The sequence below is a fragment of the Myxocyprinus asiaticus genome, chromosome 14 (genome assembly GCF_019703515.2).
Source record: "Myxocyprinus asiaticus isolate MX2 ecotype Aquarium Trade chromosome 14, UBuf_Myxa_2, whole genome shotgun sequence".
NCBI classification, from domain to species: Eukaryota; Metazoa; Chordata; class Actinopteri; order Cypriniformes; family Catostomidae; genus Myxocyprinus; species Myxocyprinus asiaticus.
In genome coordinates, this window is record NC_059357.1 from 373,590 (window position 1) to 396,501 (window position 22,912).

The 22,912-nt window shown below is 38.4% G+C and overlaps 3 protein-coding genes, 1 long non-coding RNA gene and 1 other non-coding gene across 7 annotated transcripts; 3 read left to right on the forward strand and 2 right to left on the reverse strand.

The window, feature by feature from the left end:
* Positions 1–204: 204 nt before the first annotated feature.
* On the reverse strand, positions 205–9,018 carry poldip3 (polymerase (DNA-directed), delta interacting protein 3). 3 transcript variants are annotated; one of them, XM_051716554.1, is made up of 10 exons: positions 8,884–9,018; positions 6,049–6,158; positions 5,564–5,964; positions 5,166–5,225; positions 3,225–3,314; positions 2,950–3,144; positions 2,176–2,253; positions 1,101–1,230; positions 771–837; positions 205–691 (listed from the first exon to the last, which is right to left on the reverse strand). In XM_051716554.1, the coding sequence occupies exons 1-10, from the start codon at positions 8,949–8,951 to the stop codon at positions 484–486; spliced, it is 1,407 nt and encodes a 468-aa protein (XP_051572514.1). In that variant the 5' UTR covers positions 8,952–9,018; the 3' UTR covers positions 205–483. The 3 variants fall into 3 exon arrangements, with proteins under 3 accessions (XP_051572514.1, XP_051572515.1, XP_051572513.1); XM_051716555.1 differs by having other exon boundaries at positions 5,166–5,222; positions 5,564–5,967; XM_051716553.1 differs by having other exon boundaries at positions 5,564–5,967.
* Positions 9,019–10,071: 1,053 nt separating this feature from the next.
* On the forward strand, positions 10,072–10,225 carry LOC127452384 (U12 minor spliceosomal RNA). The gene has a single exon (XR_007899252.1). It is a non-coding gene; the product is annotated as a U12 minor spliceosomal RNA (small nuclear RNA).
* On the reverse strand, positions 10,085–17,413 carry LOC127451284 (nuclear factor 7, ovary-like). Its single transcript, XM_051715852.1, has 6 exons — positions 16,415–17,413; positions 16,200–16,295; positions 15,869–16,102; positions 15,764–15,786; positions 15,576–15,694; positions 10,085–13,343 (listed from the first exon to the last, which is right to left on the reverse strand). The coding sequence occupies exons 1-6, from the start codon at positions 16,790–16,792 to the stop codon at positions 12,835–12,837; spliced, it is 1,359 nt and encodes a 452-aa protein (XP_051571812.1). The 5' UTR covers positions 16,793–17,413; the 3' UTR covers positions 10,085–12,834.
* LOC127451305 (uncharacterized) lies at positions 13,351–15,787 on the forward strand. Its single transcript, XR_007899080.1, has 2 exons — positions 13,351–14,006; positions 15,608–15,787. It is a non-coding gene; the product is annotated as an uncharacterized LOC127451305 (long non-coding RNA).
* Positions 17,414–21,129: 3,716 nt separating the features above from the next.
* Positions 21,130–22,684, forward strand: polr2f (RNA polymerase II, I and III subunit F). Its single transcript, XM_051715880.1, has 5 exons — positions 21,130–21,285; positions 21,535–21,604; positions 22,029–22,159; positions 22,237–22,308; positions 22,397–22,684. Exons 1-5 carry the CDS (start codon positions 21,266–21,268, stop codon positions 22,485–22,487), a joined length of 384 nt encoding a protein of 127 aa, XP_051571840.1. The 5' UTR covers positions 21,130–21,265; the 3' UTR covers positions 22,488–22,684.
* The last annotated feature ends 228 nt before the right edge of the window (positions 22,685–22,912 follow it).

The following is a 22,912-nucleotide window of genomic DNA, read 5'->3' on the forward strand; positions in this document are numbered from 1 at the left end:
ATGAAGCTATGAGTACTATACTCTTATTAGTAGCTGAAAACATTGTTAAATTAATGAAAATTATTATTAAACAAAATGGGCAGGGAAATGTGTAGAATTTTAGAGATTGTTGGGGTCTGGAAATAACTAAATCACAATAGTAATAGTAATAGTGGCAAACACGATAAATATAAAAACGAAATAAAAACACACAAACAGACAGGATTATAAAGCGAGATATTTACTGGAGAAAAAGCGAGAAAAGCATAAATGACAAACATCAGAGACACTCACAGATCTGCTCCAGTATTAATACTATTCACCTGTGAACGAGTCTCACCCACATGACAACTATTTAAAATATGAAACAGAAATAAACGTGTTTAATGTGAACCAGGACAATCACTGAACCCCTCATAATAAAAACAGACCCAAACCCAGAGCCAATCAGAGCCCAGATGTACACCATGTGACGTCTGTCAGCACACATCATGTTAGTGTGTGTTAGATCTTGATGCGGAAGGCGGTGGCTTGTGCGCCGGGCGTCTCGCTGGCACTGGTGCTGGGCTGCTGACTGGATGATTTAAAGAGAGCTTTCAGGATGGTTTGTGGATCCACTTCTGCGGTGGACGAGGTTCTGGAGCCGGAGCGAAATGAGCCGGAGGTGTTCTTCTGAACCGAACCCGTGGCACCGGGAGTGTCACTCAACCTCCTGACAGAAAACACACACACTGAGGTCACACACAGTCCTACAGTGAATGATCAAACAGAAGAACAGGAAGTGATCTCACAGTAAGATGGGCTGCTCAGACGTGATGACGTTTCCCTGGATGTGCAGGTTACACTTCATCGGCTGACCTGCACAAACAAGCAATCATCTGTTTACTCATGTTTGTGTTCAGGTATGTGATCAGGATTAGATTTATGAAGAGATATGACTGATGGATCCATTCTGAAATCATCAGTGATTTATGGAGTCAATCTGTGTGGTGAACTTTTCAAACAAAGCTGAAGCGTAAAACAATCACACACACACATCTTGGTGAGGTATTAATGTAAACACATATAAAATCAGATCTATGATAAGACTTCAAATTGAGTGTTTATGAAGACTGTCATACCATCCAGACAGCGGTTGTTGTACTTCCTGTACGCGCTGACTGCGTCCTCTTTACGCACAAACACTACCTCAGCCACGCCCACTTTGACCAGACGAGCCCGTTTCAGAGCGCCACACACACAGAACAACTCCTGCACACACACACACACACAAACACACACACACACACACAAAAACACGCACATACACAAGACATGTTTAGAAATAATTTGTATATATGTCTAACTAATGTTAACAGGGTTGATTTTTATTAAAAAGAATGAGTGTGTGTGTGTGAGAGTGAGTGAGTGTGTGTGTGTGTGAGTGAGTGGGTGAGTGAGTGAGTGTGTGTGTGAGTGAGTGAGTGAGTGAGTGTGTGTGTGTGTGAGAGTGTGTGTGTGTGTGAGAGTGTGTGTGTGTGTGTGCGTGTGTGTGTGTGAGAGAGTGAGTGAGTGTGCGTGTGTGTGAGTGAGTGAGTGAGTGAGTGAGTGAGTGAGTGAGTGTATGTGTGAGAGTGAGTGAATGTGTGTGTGTGTGGGTGTGAGTGAGTGAGTGAGTGAGTGAGTGAGTGTGTGTGAGTGAGAGAGTGAGTGAGTGAGTGAGTGTATGTGTGAGAGTGAGTGAATGTGTGTGTGTGTGGGAGTGAGTGAGTGCATGTGAGAGTGAGTGAGTGTGTGCGTGTGTGGGAGTGAGTGAGTGTGTGAGAGTGAGTGAATGTGTGTGTGTGTGGGAGTGAGTGAGTGCATGTGAGAGTGAGTGAGTGTGTGCGTGTGTGGGAGTGAGTGAGTGTGTGAGAGTGAGTGAGTGAGTGAGTGAGTGTGTGTGTGTGTGTGTATGTGTGAGAGTGAGTGAGTGTGTGTGTGTGAGAGAGTGAGTGAGTGTGTGTGTGCGTGTATGTGTGTGTATGTGTGAGAGTGAGTGAGTGAGTGTGTATGTGTGAGAGAGTGAGTGAGTGTGTGTATGTGTGAGAGAGTGAGTGAGTGTGTGTATGTGTGAGAGAGTGAGTGAGTGAGTGTGTGTGTGAGAGTGAGTGAGTGAGTGTGTATGTGTGAGATTGAGTGAGTGAGTGTGTGTACGAGTGTGAGAGTGTTACTCACCACTATATCTTCCTCAGAGACTCGAGGATGAAGGTTGTTCACGGTGATCTTTGTTCCCTCGAGAGGACTGATCACCGGCTGAGAGAGAGAGAGAGAGAGAGAGAGACTGACTCAATGTATTATATTCTTATGATGTCTGGTGTGAACGGCTCTCCTGAGGTCATTCCACAGCATCTCTATTGGGTTAAGGTCTGGAAAGCAGCGGCTTCCTTCATGATGTCCTGCCATAAGCACATGCCTGTTTAATGTTTTCTGTATAATAGACTCATGAACAGAGATGTTAACCAGTTCCAATGATTCCTTCAAGTCTTTATCTGTCACTCTAGTGTTCTTTGTTACCTCACTGAGCATTCTGCGGTGTGCCCTTTGAGTCATCTTGGCTGGACGGCCACTTCTAGTGAGAGTACCTATAGTACTAAATCATCTCCATTTATAGACCGTTTGTCTAACTGTGGATAGATGAATATCTAAGCACCAAAGGGTTCACATACTTTTTCTAGCCACTGTATATGAGAGAATAATGTAGACATAATAAACACTGAAAAAGTGTTCAGGACACTGATGATGAACAGAACACCTAATTCCCAAATTATTGCACATATAATACTGATTTGAGACTAACTGACTTTATTATGTGTGAAGAAAGAGACATGAAACTAAAACAGTGATGGAGGAAATCAACAGTTAATTACACACAAATATCTGACTGCAGAATGCCAACATTGACCAATCACAATCCAGTATTCCAGAGAGACACAAACTGTGTGTGTGTACCTGTGGTGCAGCAGTCTGAACACTGGCATCTCCAACCATCTGTTGTGTAGCACCTGTTGCCCTGGAGACGGGCTGAAGGGTCTGTGTGGGGGGGCGGGCAGGCGGGCGAGAGGGTGGCACAGGGACAGACGCGGGTGTGTATGAGTCGTTCTTCACCACTTTAGTGAAGGGAGCAGAGAGAGAGAGAGATCCAACCTACACACAGAGATGATGATTGTGTTAAGGTCATGTGTGTCTGTGTGTAGTTGTGTAGTTGTGTGTGTAGTTTGTCTCACTCGTGTCTGCAGACTGTTGGCTGTTGTGATCTTCATCTGTTTATTAGGTATCACACCATCATCATCATCATCATCATCAGCTGACACGTCCTAAAACAACACAAATAATTACAGCAGATTCAGACTATCACAGTGTATTTTTAACTGATGTCCGACTATTCATTAATTTGATATGAATTATCGTATCTTTCCGTTTGTGTCCATCAATATTACATAATTTGTAGTAATTTTGGTTTTATTAGAAATACCATGGTATTTGTAGTAAAATTATAGTAACCACAAGATTAACCATGTTTAATCTATAGATAAACCATGGTCACTCTATGGATACAGTTTACTGTATTAAAACCATAATTTCCACCAACAAAACACGGTTACTTTTCATATTTACCACAATATTACTATAGTAAAATCATATTTGCATAGTAGAACCATGATACCCACAAAATTATGATTTTCATTACCAAAGTTATAGTTTTCCTGTATTATCACTATGGATTTACTATGGTTAAAATATGGTTGTTGTAGTAAAAACCATGATATAATTATTGCGAGGGAACGCAAAACTATTGCGAGGGAACGCAAAACTACTGCGAGGGAACGCAAAACTAATCACGAGGGAACGCAAAACTAATCGCGAGGGAACGCAAATCTATTGTGAGGGAACTCAAAACTAATCGCGAGGGAATGCAAAACTAATCGCGAGGGAGCGTAAAACTATTGCGAGGGAGCTCAAAACTACTGCGAGGGAACGCAAAACTAATCGCGAGGGAACGCAAAACTAATCGCGAGGGAGCGTAAAACTATTGCGAGGGAGCTCAAAACTACTGCGAGGGAACGCAAAACTAATCGCGAGGGAACGCAAAACTAATCGCGAGGGAGCGTAAAACTATTGCGAGGGAGCTCAAAACTACTGCGAGGGAACGCAAAACTAATCGCGAGGGAACGCAAAACTAATCGCGAGGGAGCGTAAAACTATTGCGAGGGAGCTCAAAACTACTGCGAGGGAACGCAAAACTAATCGCGAGGGAACGCAAAACTAATCGCGAGGGAACGCAAAACTAATCGCGAGGGAGCGTAAAACTATTGCGAGGGCGCTCAAAACTACTGCGAGGGAACGCAAAACTATCGCGAGGGAACGCAAAACTAATCACGAGGGAACGCAAAACTAATCGCGAGGGAACGCAAAACTATTGCGAGGGAACGCAAAACTACTGCGAGGGAACGCAAAACTAATCGCGAGGGAGCGTAAAACTATTGCGAGGGAGCTCAAAACTACTGCGAGGGAACGCAAAACTAATCGCGAGGGAACGCAAAACTAATCGCGAGGGAGCTCAAAACTACTGCGAGGGAACGCAAAACGAATTGTAAGGGAATGCAAACTTATTGAGAGGGAACGCAAAACTTAATGCGAGGTAACTTAAACCTTATTGGTAGGGAACGCAAAACAACTTCAGAAAAATAAATTCCACCCTGTCCTCTAAAGGGCTCTGTAGTCTCGGAATGACCAAAATTTGTTCACAATTTCTTTTTTTTTAGATGTGTGTCTTAATGTGTTGATGCACATTAACCCTAACCATAATAATAATAAGAAAAATACTGAGTGAATTTTAAATTAAAAGTGAATTTATCTAATCGCTCAACACAAATCACACAGTAATGTCATTCTATGACCTCAGAAAACAAACTCACAAAACCAACAACCTGACTAATTTTTCACTTTTTACTCTGTGTCTGAAGGGACTGACTGCTCAGACTTCATTATTTGCGAGTGTTTCTTCCAATAAAAACAGGTTCAGTCCACTGTGAGCAAACTGACAGTTCATCACAACTGCCACTAGAAACACGACAGTCGTACGAGAGCGTTACAAAGGCGACTTTAAGGTGAAATACATTCTTTATTTGTGTCTGTGTAAGTGTGTGTGTGTGTGTGTGTCTGACCTGAGTTGCCGCACTAGGAACATTAATCCGGATTCCACTGGTCATTCCCACAGGCCTCTGCTGCAGACAGACAGACAGACAGACAGACAGACATTAAACCTGCGTCTTCACTACAGGCAAAACTAGAGGTTTGAATATCTTCTCTGATTGGTCAGATGTTAACTTAAAGAAACACCAGTTTGAGACTCAATCTCTTACAGTAACAGTTTCTCCAGTGGTTGCAGGTCTGTGTAGATCTTTACACAGTAATTGTTTTAAATAAATCAACAGTTCTGTTCCAAAACATAGTGAACTCTTTCAAGATACCAATTTACAGCGTCATACAGGAAGTCTGTCCTAAAGCATACACGGCAACATTGCACATCATTAGAGTATTGATTCTCATGTTCTCGGCTCACCTGGATGGTTTTGGTGATTTTCAGAGGTGCTGCACTCTGATTGGACACTGACGGGACACTCCTCTTTAAACTCAACCTATCACGTGCATCAACTACTTTAGTAATTCCTCCTCTTGGCTGCAAGGCCACGCCCATTCTGGAGATCAGTCCCTGATTAGTAGGGAAGTTCCTGGCAGCGGTTCCGATTGATCCGGTGTTGTGGATGTGTATGTGTGGCATTCCTGTTGTGGTGGGTTTGACGGGCAGAGACTGGGCTGGCGTTACCGGCGTCTGCTGCTGTTTACGAGAGTTGATCATCTGTCGTGCGTCCTTTACCACACCTGCAGTGCCCCCTCTGCCACGAATGCGGAAACGGGCATCTTTCTGCCCCAGTTTCTCCCTTGCATCCTTCACCTGAGATGCTGCTGAAACAGATTGATATTAAATAAAAAGATGCTAGAGAGTTCAAAACACTATATTGTGAGTGTCAATCTCAGTGTGTTTACCTCCTGTAGCTCCGCCCACTCCTAATCTCTGTCTGACATCACCAGTGCCAATCTTTTGACGGGCATCAAAGGCTCTGCCCACTGACCCAGCCCCTCTGCCATACACAGGCCTGTGGGAAATACGGTATTTCAGTGTTTAAACATAATGTTTGATTTTATGTGCAAGTTTTATAGTCTATAATGAACCATCAAAACATTTCAAATGCAGGATAACAGTAATTGTGGTTGGAGATGTGATGGCCCACTTGTTTGTGTGGGCGCTTCATTCCGCCCCTGGCAAGATGCCACCCCTGGGCGGCGGCCCATGTCGCCCATGCCTCAATCCGCCCCTGTGCTTAACTAATACTTTTGGGATTTTTCCCCCCAGTATCCAGCGCCAATATCTAGAGAACAGGGTGGCCGATGTCTGATATAATGCCGATTTATTACATGGCTCTATGGAATACTCGATTCTGGCCCAGCATACACACAACGTTCCCCTAATGTTCCAGTTTCCTAATGCTCTAGGAATGTTCTCTTTAAGTTTTATTTTTTAAAACCACAAACTAGGAGGCCTGAGTAGCTCAGCGAGTATTGATGCTGACTATCACGTGTCGTGAGTTTGAATCCAGGGTGTGCTGAGTGACTCCAGCCAGGTCTCCTAAGCAACCAAATTGGCCCGGTTGCTAGGGAGGGTAGAGTCACATGGGGTAACCTCCTTGTGGTTGCTATAATGTGGTTCTAGCTCTCGGTGGGGCGTGTGGTGAGTTGTGCGTGGATGCCGCGGAGAATAGCGTGAAGCCTCCACACGCGCTATGTCTCCGTGGTAACGTGCTCAACAAGCCACGTGATAAGATGCGCAGATTGACGGTCTCAGACGCGGAGGCAACTGGGATTTGTCCTCCACCACCCGGATTGAGGCAAGTCACTCCACCACCACGAGGACGAGGAGCGCATTGGGAAAATAAAAACCACAAACTAACGTTCCCAGAACGTTGCAGGGAGGTTTTTGTGTGACAACCTTACTTTAGATTTGATTTTTCATTCACATTTTTCATTATTTTTTATTATCATATATTTGAGTTTTTTCATTAACATTGCAGAGAGGTTGATTGACAACAATGATCGACATTAGTACAGTACCTCATTTAATTAAATGTAGAAAAAAAGACAACAGTAAATTAGATTTGAATGCATTATAATGAACAGATGATAAAAGCATACAAGAATCACATCATATCGCTTTCCTCAAATAATTACTCCTAATGTGAGATTTAATATAACTGTTTTTGATTTGATAAAGATTTGACTGATATAATCAAAAAGACCATGATGCGTACACTTCAGTAGTAAGAAATGAATCTAATGTTAGCGTGGTTAAGGTTAATTAATGGTTAATCGATTTGTCTGTCAATACATTTCTGATTTAAACCCCCTCTACTGTGTTGAATAATTGGTTATTTGGAATAATTTTCTTCAATATCTGTATATTAATGCCCACAGTGCTGAAGTACAGCGTTTTAGGAAACTATTTTCATAAGTAATGAATCTATCAATGGCTTGTCGTTTATTAAGGTTGCAGCTTGGTTGCAGAAAGGTTCTGGAAATTGAGAGGTTAAGGGAACGTTATGGGAACCATCGTGAACAACCTAAAACAAACGTTCTATTTCCGTCAAGAAAACTTTCCCGGAAAACCAAAAACGTACCTTAACCCCTGTTCTGGGAATGTTCTGGAAACCAAAACCTAACTTTCCCAGAACATTCTGGGAACCAAAAATGGTTAATTGCAGACTGTCCAATCGTGCCATTCAGCAGTCAGATATTTGTAAATAATGAGCGCACATTCGGGTTTCAACTGATATTTGACTGGTCATCCGGGTATTATGGGTAATCTTTATATGGGTCACTCAGTGATCACAGTATAAAATCATTCTAACTCAAATCAGTGCTTTATGTCCATTAATTTAAATCTATAGCAAGTAGTCGTGTAATAAATACAGTAGTACGGTCATAATTGCCAAATAAACATTGTCAGATCAGAACTCGATGCCAACTGAATGTTGAATTCAATATTTGTATAGACTTATTATAACATAATTTCAACACTAATCAATATTTCATCTTACTGTATTTATTTATTAAGAAACTGATGAGCAAGATGATTTACAGTCAGCCAGTCGCTATTGCAAAATACACCCCTTCCGTTCCGCGTCGGGGTTCTGGTCACCCCTTCTGTGTTTATTTTAATGACATGACATCGGCCGATAACATGCTCGCTTGACCGATTAACAGAAGTATTAACTTTGCCTCGTGTTCCAAAATCTACCAATACATTTGTCAATAAAAAGTCAACACGTTTTCAAGTTGTTTTTTTCTTTAAATTGTACGTTTATCGGGATTTATATGGGCCATCGTTCTCACTAGATATCGGTATCGGCCATTGAAAACCCCCGATATTTGTCGACTACTATTGATAATCTCACTGTGAGAACACGTGCTGTGTAAAGAGATGCGTTTATTATACAGCGAGCGTTCTAGTTTATCGCGTTGTATGTAGAAAAGTATGATTAACTCGTGTTATGAGAGATACGGTGAAATAATAACAGTGAAATGTCGAAGTTTGTTTGTGCAGCTGCGCACAGAAACACGTCGGACGCCGTAATTCACACGCATCAGCCAATGAGAACACGAGTCTCGATGCAAACGATCATTTCCACCAATCCGAGTCAAGAGAGGGCGGGACATCTCACCTAAAGACTGCGCGTCTAAACCAACGACAAAAGCGCGTTATAAAACCCCGCAGCGCGTCACACTGCCGCTGTCTAACGCGTGTGGAGGTGAACAGCTCTCACTGACCTCTTACTGACTCCTCGAGCACTGAAACTGCGGCGGCGGATCACTTCATCCAGAGACACATCCGCCATCACTGCGACACCTCCAGACTGAACGTACTGCGCATGAGCGATGCGCACATACGGGCGGGGCGAGCGAGACGCGTGACGGACAGCACGAAGGGTCAAAAAACACGCTCAAAGCGAAACCACAAAAACAACATATTTATGTAAAATAATAATTCTGCATTGTTAATAATAATTCCCCTGTTGTCTTGTAGACATATTGTTTTCGGTTGCTGTGATTGACATTTATAAAGAGGATACACACAAAATAGATTTTATTTGAGTCGACAAATGCTAATAATTGTAAGCATTACTTTACACTTACAGTTTTCATAAACGAGTTTATGCATCAATATCTGTAAACAAACTACTATTTCATAGTATGTTTTACTCTCTTACAATCCTTTTAAAAGTAAATCTCTTGTGTTGTCGTTACTGTTAAAAATGACACATGTAACATGAATGTGTTTGTATTTTTTAAACTATGTTTTAAAGAATAAACATAATCTGAACTATAGTTTTATTTTGTGCTTGTGTAACATTTTTCAATATCAAACAATATGATTTCATGATATTTATATATTCAGACATAATTAGATATGTGGGTGTTTTGCCCAAAATTAACCACAAGATGGAAGTATTGTTACAAATGTAACGCTGCTACTAAGATCTGTTTGTGTAAATATGTGTAAAAGAGAATTCTCAAAATGTTAGTATGTATTCTCTCATAATATGTATTTAGCTATGAATGTCTCAAACAAATAAAGATCAATCTTTAGACAATCACGCAAATATTTATGTCAGCTAAATTTATTGCTACAAAACAAGGATTTATTGTGATTTATGTGAACAAAGTACATTATACAAATAACTCATATAAAACAAATACATATAGAAGCAGAAATTACGAGCCACATAACAGTGACGTCACATGCTGTCCCACAATGCACTGCTTGTACTCCTCATTCACGTGATAAAACGCATTTTTCAGTCGTTTTAAATGTATTTGACATGTTGTTTATTGATCATAATGATTATAGTAAGTGTGAATATCATGTATTGAATGAAATAAACGCTCGTGTCGGGGTCACCGTCACTGTACACTCATGCATGTGTACTGTAGTATGTACTCGATCACTCACTGCGCATGCCTTAAACTGATGAGTAAGGAAAATAACGACGCGGGGTGACGCCCGTGTCCTCGCTCAAACTCGCGAGAGGAATTTTTGAACGGGTACAGGTCCGTCTGTCAGGTGACTCACCTACTTCGTGAGATGCCGCGCGGAACCAGGATCTGCCCCGAGAAACCCTCAGATAAGTTAAAGAAAATATATAGAAGCAAAGCTCATAAAGTTATTAATTCAATTTTCCGGTTTTATAACAAAATTACATCAATCTCACTTGAGTAATCTTATAAAAACATTTCAAGATTTATTAATATCATTTTGTTCAACATTAAACAATTTAATGAATATTAATATGAAATGTAAATGCATAAATCGTAATAGATTAAACACTTTTCAGTGTGGAAATTCGTTTTGAAAAGCTGCCAATTTTATACCATAATTTAATTCTTTACTAACCCAACCACAGTTTTACTAAATTAACCAGAGTTAAACTATTGTTATTGTGCTACAATTATTACTGTAAAGTTCCTATAATTCATCTATAATACATCTATAATACACTGTGTACACAAAATAGTCACACTCAGGAACTTCAGGACAAAAATGTCCCCATTGAAACCCATTAAAACTGCAATATTTGATCCCAGTGCCATTAAAGCATAAAATCATGAATTCTATGATATTATGCTTTCATTCTGGAGCCCTGGCTTCAACATTTACATTATTAATATTTTCCACCAGATGGCGCCATTTTTCTCATGTTTAGCCTATGGAGCAAATACATGCTTTTCCCCTATTCTCTGTTTGCTGTATTATAGAGCACTGCAGGCTAATTGAATAAATGATGCAGATAGAATTGTGTGTGTGTGTTGGTATGGATGTCAGAGTGTGTGTGTGTGTGTGTGTGTGTGTGTGTGTGTGTGAGTGAGTAAGTGTGTGCGTGTGTGTGTGTGTGTGTGTGTGTAAAGAACAACAGTGGCATTAAGTAAACAAACTGGCATTTAAAGGGTTAAAATCCTGAAAATGAATGAATATTTGGTAGCTATGATCAGGACTGATGTTGATTAAGTGGAAAATAATATTAATATATAATATTATTATGGCAGTTTTTTGATGTGGACTTTTTTGTCCTCTAAGGACCTCTGAGTAACGTTTTTAAATTGACTCACAATATACTCATTTTTCTTTTCGCTGTTCTCTCTAGTATCATTTACAGAGAAGAAATTGATGCGATTTGAAGTTATTTTCATTCTAGTCTCTCTACAAATCCGCTGAAATGAATCTGGTTACCATGGTGATGATGTCATGCACTCTTTGTCATCCTGTCAGCACAAGTAGAAATGCACCAATAAAAATGAGTTTAATAACGAGCTGAAAGAAACTGATTCATTCAGTTTTTTAGGTCATGTAACTTTCTCAAACTGGAATGTTATGCGCCTAAACTCACCAACTAAGTGTAACAAAGTATTGAACCATTTGATGATCTTAATACTACATGAAACACACCTTTTACCTGCAGACCACAACAGAATGAGGAAAAATAGGGTAGGACAGCTATACCATTTCAATTCAGCATACTGTATAAATCTAGAGGTACAGAGATTCTACTTCATAAAGCTCTTCCATTTCAAGTATAAAAACATTCATTATTTTTAATAAAAGTGTTCAATTCCCCTAAAATACATTTACTCACATAAAATGTACATTTTCATTCTTACTTAACTCATTATATGTGTTACAGAAAAAAACAGGCATTCCCCTTTAAATGAAGGTAAACCTCATGATTTTAACATGTGAAAATGATTTTTTGACTTGAGATTTCTTTAAAAATATGTAAAAAAAAAAAAAAAAGGATTTCTTCCAGTGTAAAAACAAATAATAATTTTACAGAGAAAATATAATATAATTAAACATTAATTTCTCATTTTTTAATAAAGGTGTTAAATTCCCCTAAAAATACATTTATTCACAGCAAATTGAACATTTTCAGCAAATATTTCTCATTGACAACAAATTTTATTTATAAAGTTTAAATAAATTTTCTTAATTTGACGCTATATTTGCGACACAAGATATTATAACAGGAAGTTTCCTTAACATATATAAAAAAGTACAAATTGACAGTCAAATATTGTATTTATTTTAGATGTAAAATTATGATTTCACTGTATAATTAATGTTAAAAATGTATATTATATCTAACAAGAGAATACATGTAGTTTTACACTAAACTATTGTTAAAATTACGGTGAAAAACAATAATTGGGCGTTCCCAGAATTCCCTGCGTGACCCTTCACATCTCATTATATTCTATGGAAATAGAGATGTTTCTTCTTATTCTTTAATATCAGTTATGTACTTTGGGGAGTTCTGTGTTATATTTGGATGTTTATTGCATTATTTTAGTATCACATGTGTTACTCTGATGGTGTTTTGTGTTCGTGTCTCTACATGTGTATTAATTATTTCTCCTGGATGATTCACTCTTGATGAACTTTAAGTCATCATGTGACCTTCTGTTGTTATTTAACAATACAGATCAAAACAAAACAAACAAACAGACTGGATGGGGAGAGTAAATGTTGAAATGAAGTGTTTTTACAGTATGATCAAATTGAACAGATTTCTATGAACTATGAAAGAGCTGGTTAAGAAGTCGTGTGGGATGGTAATACTCAATCTTATTTGATTAAATGTTAGTTGTTTAGTCTATGTTGGGTTATGATTTATATATTTAATATGAAATATCTCAAAGAAAAAAACATTCAGATATTTTCTGTTGTTACAAACATTTTACTGGTAAAATCCTCAGAGGAGTGGCAGCATAATTCCTGAAATATGGCAAGAGTGTGTGTGTAAATGTGTGTGTGAATGTGTGTAGATGTGTGTTAGTTACAGGATCAGAGAATGACACTTTTCCTCCATCATAATCCAGATGAACTCTCACACGCTCAAGATTCTGTGTGACACGAAACACAGTGGGACACCATGAAAGATATCCAGTCTTATTATACCCCACACTCCAGACATCAGTGTTAAAGAAAACATATCCCTTCCTCTGGTTTGATGCTGTAGTTACTCCAAGACTCCAGCCTTTATTGTCTTTAACCTCCACATCCCAGCAGTGTGTTCCTGAGTTAAAACCCTCTGAACCCAGAACACACGAATCACAGTCAAATCTCTCTGGATTATCAGGTAATGTTTGTCTGTTCTCGCTGAATCTCACATTGGTCAGATCATCAGACAGGATCAGACGTGGATTTGCAGTGTTTGGATCCAGAATCACAGGAGCTGATGAGAGAAAACAATCAACAGATGCTTTTATTCTCATGTTCATATAATCATCAAGAGTGAATCATATACAGATTATTATGAATTATGAACACGTGTCATATTGATGAAACACTATCAGATATTTTCTGTGATTATCGTCAGTGTTGTTTTTAGTTACACATTATTATCAGAAACATTGAATCACATCAATACAAGAATTAAATACAGTATGTGCTGTAGAAATTGGAAATGTGTGTCCCATGTCAAAAGAAAGTGATATATTGGGATACTAAAATAATAAATGAAATAGAAATGTTATATGCTGTAAATACACTGTACAACAGTAACTTTAAATATTCAGTATGATGATCATGTTAATTTCAGCAGGTCTTGTTGATCTCTGTATCATTTATAAGTGTGTATAGTGTCCTGTATTGAAGGGGTGTGTTTACTTCTGTCTCTTCGGTCTATTGATGAGTTGAACACATTCACTAACAATATAATCAAAAGGTAATCAAAGTCTTTTTAATCATGTGCATTTATTCAGGTTATAATTCTGAATGTTACAGGTCATGTGTGTATTTGACCTCTGAGGGGTGACTGAGAGTCTGATGAATGTCAGGAATAATGCAGAAACAGTGTTTACTCATTTATCCCGACTCCCAGAGAATGAATATGCATGTGAGTTATAATTAAACCATCAATCATATAATGATTAAATTAAGCACAAATTCTACTGTGTTTCAGTTTTAGGTCATTAATATACCACATGTATTTACTGACACAAATGCATTCTTATCATATTCAGTGTTGGGTGTAATTGGATTACAAAGTAATTAGTTACTTTTCGAGTAGTGTAATTGGATTACATTTTAAATTCTTGTAATCAGATTACAGTTACTGACTTTAAATAAAAGTAATTACTTTTAAGTACATTTCTTGGGTTACAAATATTTCTAAAAATATTATTTATGTGTAAAACAGTTAAAATGTGAATTCATATGTTCATATGTGCGTCTGTTCACGTTTCTGTGACAGTTGAAGTGTGCAACAATGAACAAGGAGAAAATAGACAATATTTTGAATTTGTTGAACGGAAAAACAACGTTTGTGAGACGTTTGGTTTATGTTTTGTTCTGTCTAATGATGTCATTGCAGAGATTGATTGGAGTTTTAAGAGTCATGTGACTGAACAGGGTTGATGCAGAATTATAAAAATCGTTTTAAGACCATTTTTAACACCTGAGCAAATAAAAAGAATATTGTATGTCCACACAGAACAAACCAACACAATCTTAAAATTGGTCTTATGGGTCAATTTGACCCTTTTGAATTTTTAACACTGATTTACATAAACTTTAATTTAAGTTTTCAGCCTGAAACTTCATGACATCTTCCACAGAGGTGATCTGAACCTGGCAATGTCATATTTGTTAAATTTCATGTATTTATGCACAAAGCTAAAAAAAAAAAAAAAAAAAAAAGTACTGACGTTGTCCTTAAGGGTCAAATTGACCTTTTTTGTGTTGAATAAAAAAAGATTTTAATACAAGTTCTGTTTGCTCGATCTCTCTACTTTTGGTCTTAGATCATTCCACTTGATGGCAGAAAACACCAGAAATGTTTGTTTTTTTTTCTAGCGCTTTCTATCATAACATTCAGATCTGAAAAACAGGGGGCGCCCCAACGTGGTTTGTGACTCCGCCCATAGACATCCAGTCTTTTTTGGAAGCCCCGCCCTTTCCCCATATTTTGTGAAATATCTCGGCTTCTGAATGGACTACAAATGTAATCTTGGTGTCATTTGAAAGCTAATAAATAAGGTTTGCAATGATGAATAACATTGTATCATAAATATTCAGGAACATATTTAAATGATTATAATAGGGTTTGGGTTTGGTTTATAATATTTGTTTTGCTGAACTGCATTTTTTCTGAACATGAGACATAACAGTGGATTATTTAAACACAAGCTGAGAGACGAGTAAAAATAGACTCATTTTGTTGAACACAACCTAAGGTAAGAGCTGATATAGAGTTTGTGGATATTTGGGGTTTACAGAAGCAGTGATCAGAGCAGACATGAGATTTATTTACTTTTTTATTCACAATTTCACTTTGAAATTCTTGATTTATATTGTAATTTATTCTGCTTTTTTATAGGTTTTTATTTGTTTGTTCGTGTGTGTGTGTGTAAATATTAAAATCTCACACATAAAGTGTAATAGCAGAGATGTTTGGTGGACTCACTCTTGTGGACAATGTCTTGCATCTTCTTCCAGACTCTGAATGTCAGGTTGCCCAAGTAATGTGGCACATTAATGAAAGCTCCAGAAGTCATCTGTGGATCCGGCTGTGAGCTCTGGACTCTGGAAGAACATTCAGGAGTCAGTACTGCAGTGACTTTGACTTCACAACCATAGAGAGGAGACACTTACCTTTCCATTGTCACATTAAAGTTCTGCAAAAGACAAAAAAACACTTGATGATCTCCTCAAATGATCAATAAGAGCAGAAATCAATGATGAGAGTTTGACTGTCACCTTTAGAAATGAGACATCGTCATTGGCTTTCATCATTTCCTCCATGTCTTTGATTGTGTGTGAAAGAGCTGAGATGTGTGTGTTCATCTCCTCAAGCTTCTTCTTCATCATCTGACTCTTCTGCTCCTCTTCCTCTCTCAGTTCAGTGATTGTAGCTTCTTCTTCATCTCGGAGAAACTCATGAAGCTTCTTAAACTCCTCTTTAATCTGACGCTCTGTGTGCTCAGCTTGAGTCTGAAATCACATCAAATTCACTTCAATCAGCTCTGCATTCACACACATCACATCATTTATCACCAAATGTGTTTGATTGTTGATTCTGTATCCTCACCTTGATGTGTTTAACTGATTTATCAAACTCTCCTTTAATGTTTTCTTTGTGTTTGAGTTTCTCTTGTAAAGACTCCAGTGCTGTATTGAGTTTCTCCTGCAATTTAACAAAGTGAAAATACTGTAATATGTTCCTGTATGTAATACATAGTATGATGAATATTGTTTAAAGCTATTTGTTTTTCCTTAATATGACTCAAGATAAATTTGTCATACCTTGTAAGATGAAACAACTTCACTGATGGATCTGAATTTATGATTGACGTGTTTCTCTGAATCTCTGCACACTAAACACACCAGCTGTTTATCGTCCAGACAGAAGAGTTTGAGTTTCTCACTGTGTAAACTGCAGATCTCCGTCTCATTTCTCTCCTTCACAAATAACTCACATAAGTTCTTTAGTGAAAGACTAACAGGAGGTTCTTCTGTTGAAGATCTTCTCCTGCAGACAGGACACTCCTGAGTTCTCTTGGTTTTCCAGAACTGTTGAAGACACTCTTTACACACACTGTGACTACACGACAGAACAACAGGATTCTTGTAGATTTCAGAGCACACGGGACAAGAAAGTTCTTCCACATATAGTGAATCCATTTTCACTGTTTATAAAAGCTCCAACGATCTGAACTTTACTTTCACTTTCTGAATGTTGCTTTCAATAATGAATAATCATCAGAATCACCAAAGATCTGCTGTCGACTCTAAAACAAACTTCACAAAAATCTTTTTTGAAAGTCTTTCCCTTCGTTCTTCACTGATCACTGAGTCCAAAAATAAAGAAAATAATCAGTATGAGAGTAAAGTGAGAAATAATAAGACAGTCACTTCCTGGTAAGTGTTTCATGAGGGTGGAGTTTCTGATCATCTGTGGGTGAAACAAAACACTTTCAAAATGAACATACAGTAAAGCTCAGGATCAGACACTCAATTAAAACTGTAACATTGCTGCTGGTGCTGGCAATGATGTAAACAAAGAGAAGATGATGGTGTAAAGAACCCAAGTGCAAATATATTAATAAACGTGAAAACCCTAACTATAAACATGAAGCAAACATAAACATGAACTTGACATAAACTTGACATGAACAGCATACCAAACATATAATACCTAACAAAGCAAAATGGAAAACATGAGGGTTTAAATACATGGACATGGGAGAACACCTGACAAAGATAACCAATAAACAGACAGAACCGATAACAAGATAATCAACCAATAAACCAATGAAAACAAGACACATAAACATGGAGGGAAACAGGAATCACATGACTAGGGACACATGACATGAAACAGGAAATAAACTTTCAAAATAAAAGACATGAAATACATGAACACACATTAATCATTACATATATCCCCCCCCCCCCCAATCTCCCTTGAAGAAAACAATGTATTACTTAATTTTCACACTGTAACAAAGAACCTTTCTTTTATAACAAATGTCTTATGGAAGATATTTTATACAGATGAACCAACTTCAGTGTATTTCTCATAGAATTGCAGTGTTATTATAAAATGATAAAGGTAAGTGAAAAAAGTAAATGTATATACAGTAAATTTGATTAGCCACGCCCCCTCTTTCCTAAACCCCGCCCTCCAAAAATACCAAATTATATTTGAGACTGACAGAGCAGAAACGGTTGTTAATAACAACAGCAGCAGAATAGCGCCCTCAGCTGACAACTGTTATGAACAACATGGCATAAAAATGGCATTAAGCATTAATAAATTAACACACTCTCAAGGCGAAATCGTTAGGATTCATTCGACTTTTCTAAATTTGGCTAATTTGTATGACTTTCACTACAGCCAATGACGTCGCTGGACATAGTTTCCATCTAATACACGACACTTGCTTCTGTCACACACAACAGCTTCTTAATATGTTTAAACACTCTACTGATTGGCTAAGTTTAGATAAGGGGTTTGGGTACGGGCATGATATTAATAAGCATGTCCTTAAATGCCTCATGCGTGGAACTCACGCTTACTTCCACATCGGGGCATTTGCACGTGATGAAATCATAAAAATGTAAATGAATGAACTCATACGAAATAACCAACTCGTAAAATATGTACAGTGCATCCGGAAAGTATTCACAGCACTTCACTTTTTCCACATGTTTTTATGTTACAGACTTATTCCAAAATGGATTACATTCATTATTTTCCTCAATTCTACAAACAATACCCCATAATGACAACGTGAAAGTTTGTTTGAAATCTTTGCAAATTTATTAAAAATAAAAAAACAAAACAAATCACATGTACATAAGTATTCACAGCCTTTGCTCAATACTTTGTTGAAGCACCTTTGGCACCAATTACAGCCTCAAGTCTTTTTGAGTATGATGCTACAAGCTTGGCACACCTATTTTTGGGCAGTTTCTCCCATTCTTCTTTGCAGGACCTCTCAAGCTCCATCAGGTTGGATGGGGAGCGTCAGTGCACAGCCATTTTCAGATCTCTCCAGAGATGTTCAATCGGGTTCAAGTCTGGGCTCTGGCTGGGCCACTCAAGGACATTCACAGAGTTGTCCCGGAGCCACTCCTTTGTTATCTTGGCTGTGTGCTTAGGGTCGTTGTCCTGTTGGAAGATGAACCTTCGCCCCAGTCTGAGGTCCAGAGCGCTCTGGAGCAGGTTTTCATCAAGGATGTCTCTGTACATTGCTGCATTCATCTTTCCCTCAATCCTGACTAGTCTCCCAGTTCCTGCTGCTGAAAAACATCCCCACAGCATGATGCTGCCACCACCATGCTTCACTGTAGGGATGGTATTGGCCAGGTGATGAGCGGTGCCTGGTTTCCTCCAGACATGACGCTTGCCATTCAGGCCAAAGAGTTCAATCTTTGTTTCTCATGGTCTGAGAGTCCTTCAGGTGCCTTTTGGCAAACTCCAGGCGGGCTGTCATGTGCCTTTTACTGAGGAGTGGCTTCCGTCTGGCCACTCTACCATACAGGCCTGATTGATGGAGTGCTGCAGAGATGGTTGTTCTTCTGGAAGGTTCTCCTCTCTCCACAGAAAAACACTGGAGCTCTGTCAGAGTGACCATCGGGTTCTTGGTCACCTCCCTGACTAAGGCCCTTCTCCCCCGATCGCTCAGTTTGGCCGGGCGGCCAGCTCTAGGAAGAGTCCTGGTGGTTCCAAACTTCTTCCATTTACGGATAATGGAGGCCACTGTGCTCATTGGGACCTTCAATGCTGCAGAAATGTTTCTGTACCCTTCCCCAGATCTGTGCCTCGATACAATCCTGTCTCGGAGGTCTACAGACAATTCCTTGGACTTCATGGCTTGGTTTGTGCTCTGACATGCACTGTTAACTGTGGGACCTTATATAGACAGGTGTGTGCCTTTCCAAATCATGTCCAATCAACTGAATTGACCACAGGTGGACTCCAATCAAGTTGTAGAAACATCTCAAGGATGATCAGTGGAAACAGGATGCACCTGAGCTCAATTTTGAGTGTCATGGCAAAGGCTGTGAATACTTATGTACATGTGATTTTTTCGTTTTTTTATTTTTAATAAATTTGCAAGGATTTCAAACAAACTTCTTTCACATTGTCATTATGGGGTATTGTTTGTAGAATTTTGAGGAAAATAATCAATTTAATCCATTTTGGAATAAGGCTGTAACATAACAAAATGTGGAAAAAGTGAAGCACTGTGAATACTTTCCGGATGCACTGTAGGAATCTTCACGAGATCAGGTTGCAATAATTCACTGCAACAACAATACTATGAGAATGCGCAAAATGAATGATTTTTGTTTGTTGTTTACAGAGTCTAGAGCTGTCAGAGAGACCGGTGAGATATCTCACAACAATTATTTCAGTAATATCTTTCAGGGAGTAGTAAAAATATTTGCAAATCTTTTAATGAAAAAATCACTTACAACACCTTTAAATTATAAATCATTTTTGTCTTTTAAAAACCCTGTTTTTTTTTTGTTTTTTTTAATGTCTGTATTATATTTGAACATGTTTACCATGTTTATTGTTTCATTAAATAAAAAATAAATATATAGTCTTAGGTGGAATGTTCGTGTTGTGCTTGAGCTCGTGTTTCGAGATGGTAGCAATATTATTAGCTATCAGGTGGATGGAGGACACTCGGCCAATGAATGCGGTGATATGCTCAGATTCATTCTCTGCTTTATCAAGCCTTTAGTGGGAGATCCTCAAGATAAGACATTTGATATGAAATTCTTTTAAGTATGTATAGAGTAATTAAGTTAGGAATTAAGATGTGTTTCCTGTGGGTTCCAGCACACGTGGGAGTGGATGGAAATGAGGAAGTTGATCATTTAGCAAAGCAGGTGCTGAAATGATCACATATAGAAATGAATATCCCACTAAGTAAAGAAGTTAAGGCCTAAATCAGAACAGCTATAAAAGGGAAATGGCAAGAACTTTGGAATGAGGAGGGAAGAGGAAGACATCTTTATCATACTCAAAATCAAGTAGGAGGTGAAAGAGGGAATTTTGGTTGTAGAAGAGAAGACTTCATTACCAGACTTCGCCTTGGGCACACAGCTCTGAATGATTCCCTATAGAATGAACAAACATGAGTCGAGGAATTGTAGATTATGTGTATCAGCAGAAACTGTAGAGCATGTACTAATATATTGTACTGCTTATGAAAATGAAAGAGTATTTCTGTTGGAAGAAATCAGAGAAATGGGGATAGGAAATCATCATAAAATATATAATGCATTAATGAGATACTTAAGAAAGGTAGAACCGTTTAATAGGATTTAGAAGGTAATATAAAAAAAAAATTTATTTAACTTTTATTTATTTATGTATTTATTTATTTATTTTTTCCCATTCCATCAATGGTCCACACTCCAGCCCAGTAGGTGGCGGGAATGCGCCTATCGTTTGTTTGCCAACCGCCATAAAACGCCAAAAGAAGAAGAAGAAGAGCTCGTGTTTCTGTCCGGACTGTTAAACTGCAGCGCAACCGGAAGTTCATTCAACGCATTGCAGTCAGTCGCGCGGTGCGCATTTAATCACAATAATTACAATTCTGTAATCAATTTACATCAAAACAAACACGAATAATGTCTGACAACGAAGACAAGTGAGTTCTGAACTCGTGTTTGAGTGTTAACTGTCATTTAAAGCTCGTGAGTGTGAAAGTAAAGAGATTATAGAAATATTACTGTATTTAAAGGTTAACATGCTGTTTTAAATACTAGTTTTATGCTAATATTAACTCCTTTATCTTGTCTGGATTTATATGTGCGAGTATTTCCGAATAAAAGCTGGAAACCGTTTACACCGTGAGATCCAACGTGTGTTTATTGTTTGTTTGTTTATTGTTTATCAGTTTTGATGACGGAGATTTTGATGATGTTGAAGATGAAGAACCTCTAGATGACCTGGAGAACGTGGAAGATGTGAGAACTCTCTGTTAATCTGGTGTTAATTACTGTTTGTTTCTGATTAATGATAGATTCATATTTCAAAGAAAATTCATGTGCCGATATTTGCATATTTAAAGGAATATTCCAGTTTAATACAAGTTAATCTCAATCAACAGCTTTTGTGTCATAACGTTGATTAGTGCAAACATTTATTTAGTCTGGTCCCTCCTTTTCTTTAAATGTGTGTTACACTGAGACACTTACAATGGAAGTCAATGGGGTCAATCTGTAAACATTAAAATACTCACTGTTTCAAAAGTATAGACACAAGACATAAACAATATGTGTGTTTACATCACTTACTAACTGCATGTGTGGTTTCTGCATTGTCAGTGTGTAATATAGTGTCTATTATGTATACATCATCATTATGTTGCTGTTGTGTTTGTATCTTCAGGAGGATCAGGAGAACGTTCAGATTCTTCCGGCAGGTGAAGGTCAGCAGGCCAATCAGAAGAGAATCACCACTCCATACATGACTAAATATGAGCGTGCACGAGTGCTGGGAACACGAGCGCTGCAGATCGCGTGAGTCACCGCACACGCTTACACTCATACTGCTGCATTAACACTGAGAATCAGTGACATCACTTCCTCTGTGACAGGATGTGTGCGCCGGTGATGGTGGAGCTGGAAGGAGAGACGGATCCGCTGCAGATCGCCATGAAAGAGCTCAAGTATGACAACACACACGTTAGAGTACACACAAACTGCACTCTGAGTAAATGTGTAGTTTGTTTACATGTTTATTGTTGTGTTTGTCAGGAGCAGAAAGATTCCCATCATCATCCGCAGATATCTTCCAGACGGCAGTTATGAGGACTGGGGCTGTGACGAGCTCATCATCACTGACTGAAAGAGGTCATGTGGACCGTATCAGACAACACGTGTGTGTGTGTGTGTATACAGCACACAGTTCTGTACAGGTGTTACAGCACATATAACTGTAACACTCAGTGCAAAGACTTGATTATCACAAGATTTCACTCTGAATTTCATTATTTAATGTTTGTTTTATCAATGCAAAATTAAACCTTTTTGTAGAAAATGCTACACTGTGCTCTTGTCTTTCTCTGTTTCAGTTTGTAGATTCAGAGTAAAAACAGTGTAAAACACACAGGCAGGTGTTGAAAGGAATATTCCGGGTTAAAAACATCTGTAGCTCTTTTATTCATTTTGAAAACAGTACATTCTTTTAGGTATGCATGCAAGTAGTGTGAATAGATTTCGGACATATGTTATCCAGGGACTATTCAACTGTGACCCTAATATATGATGAAA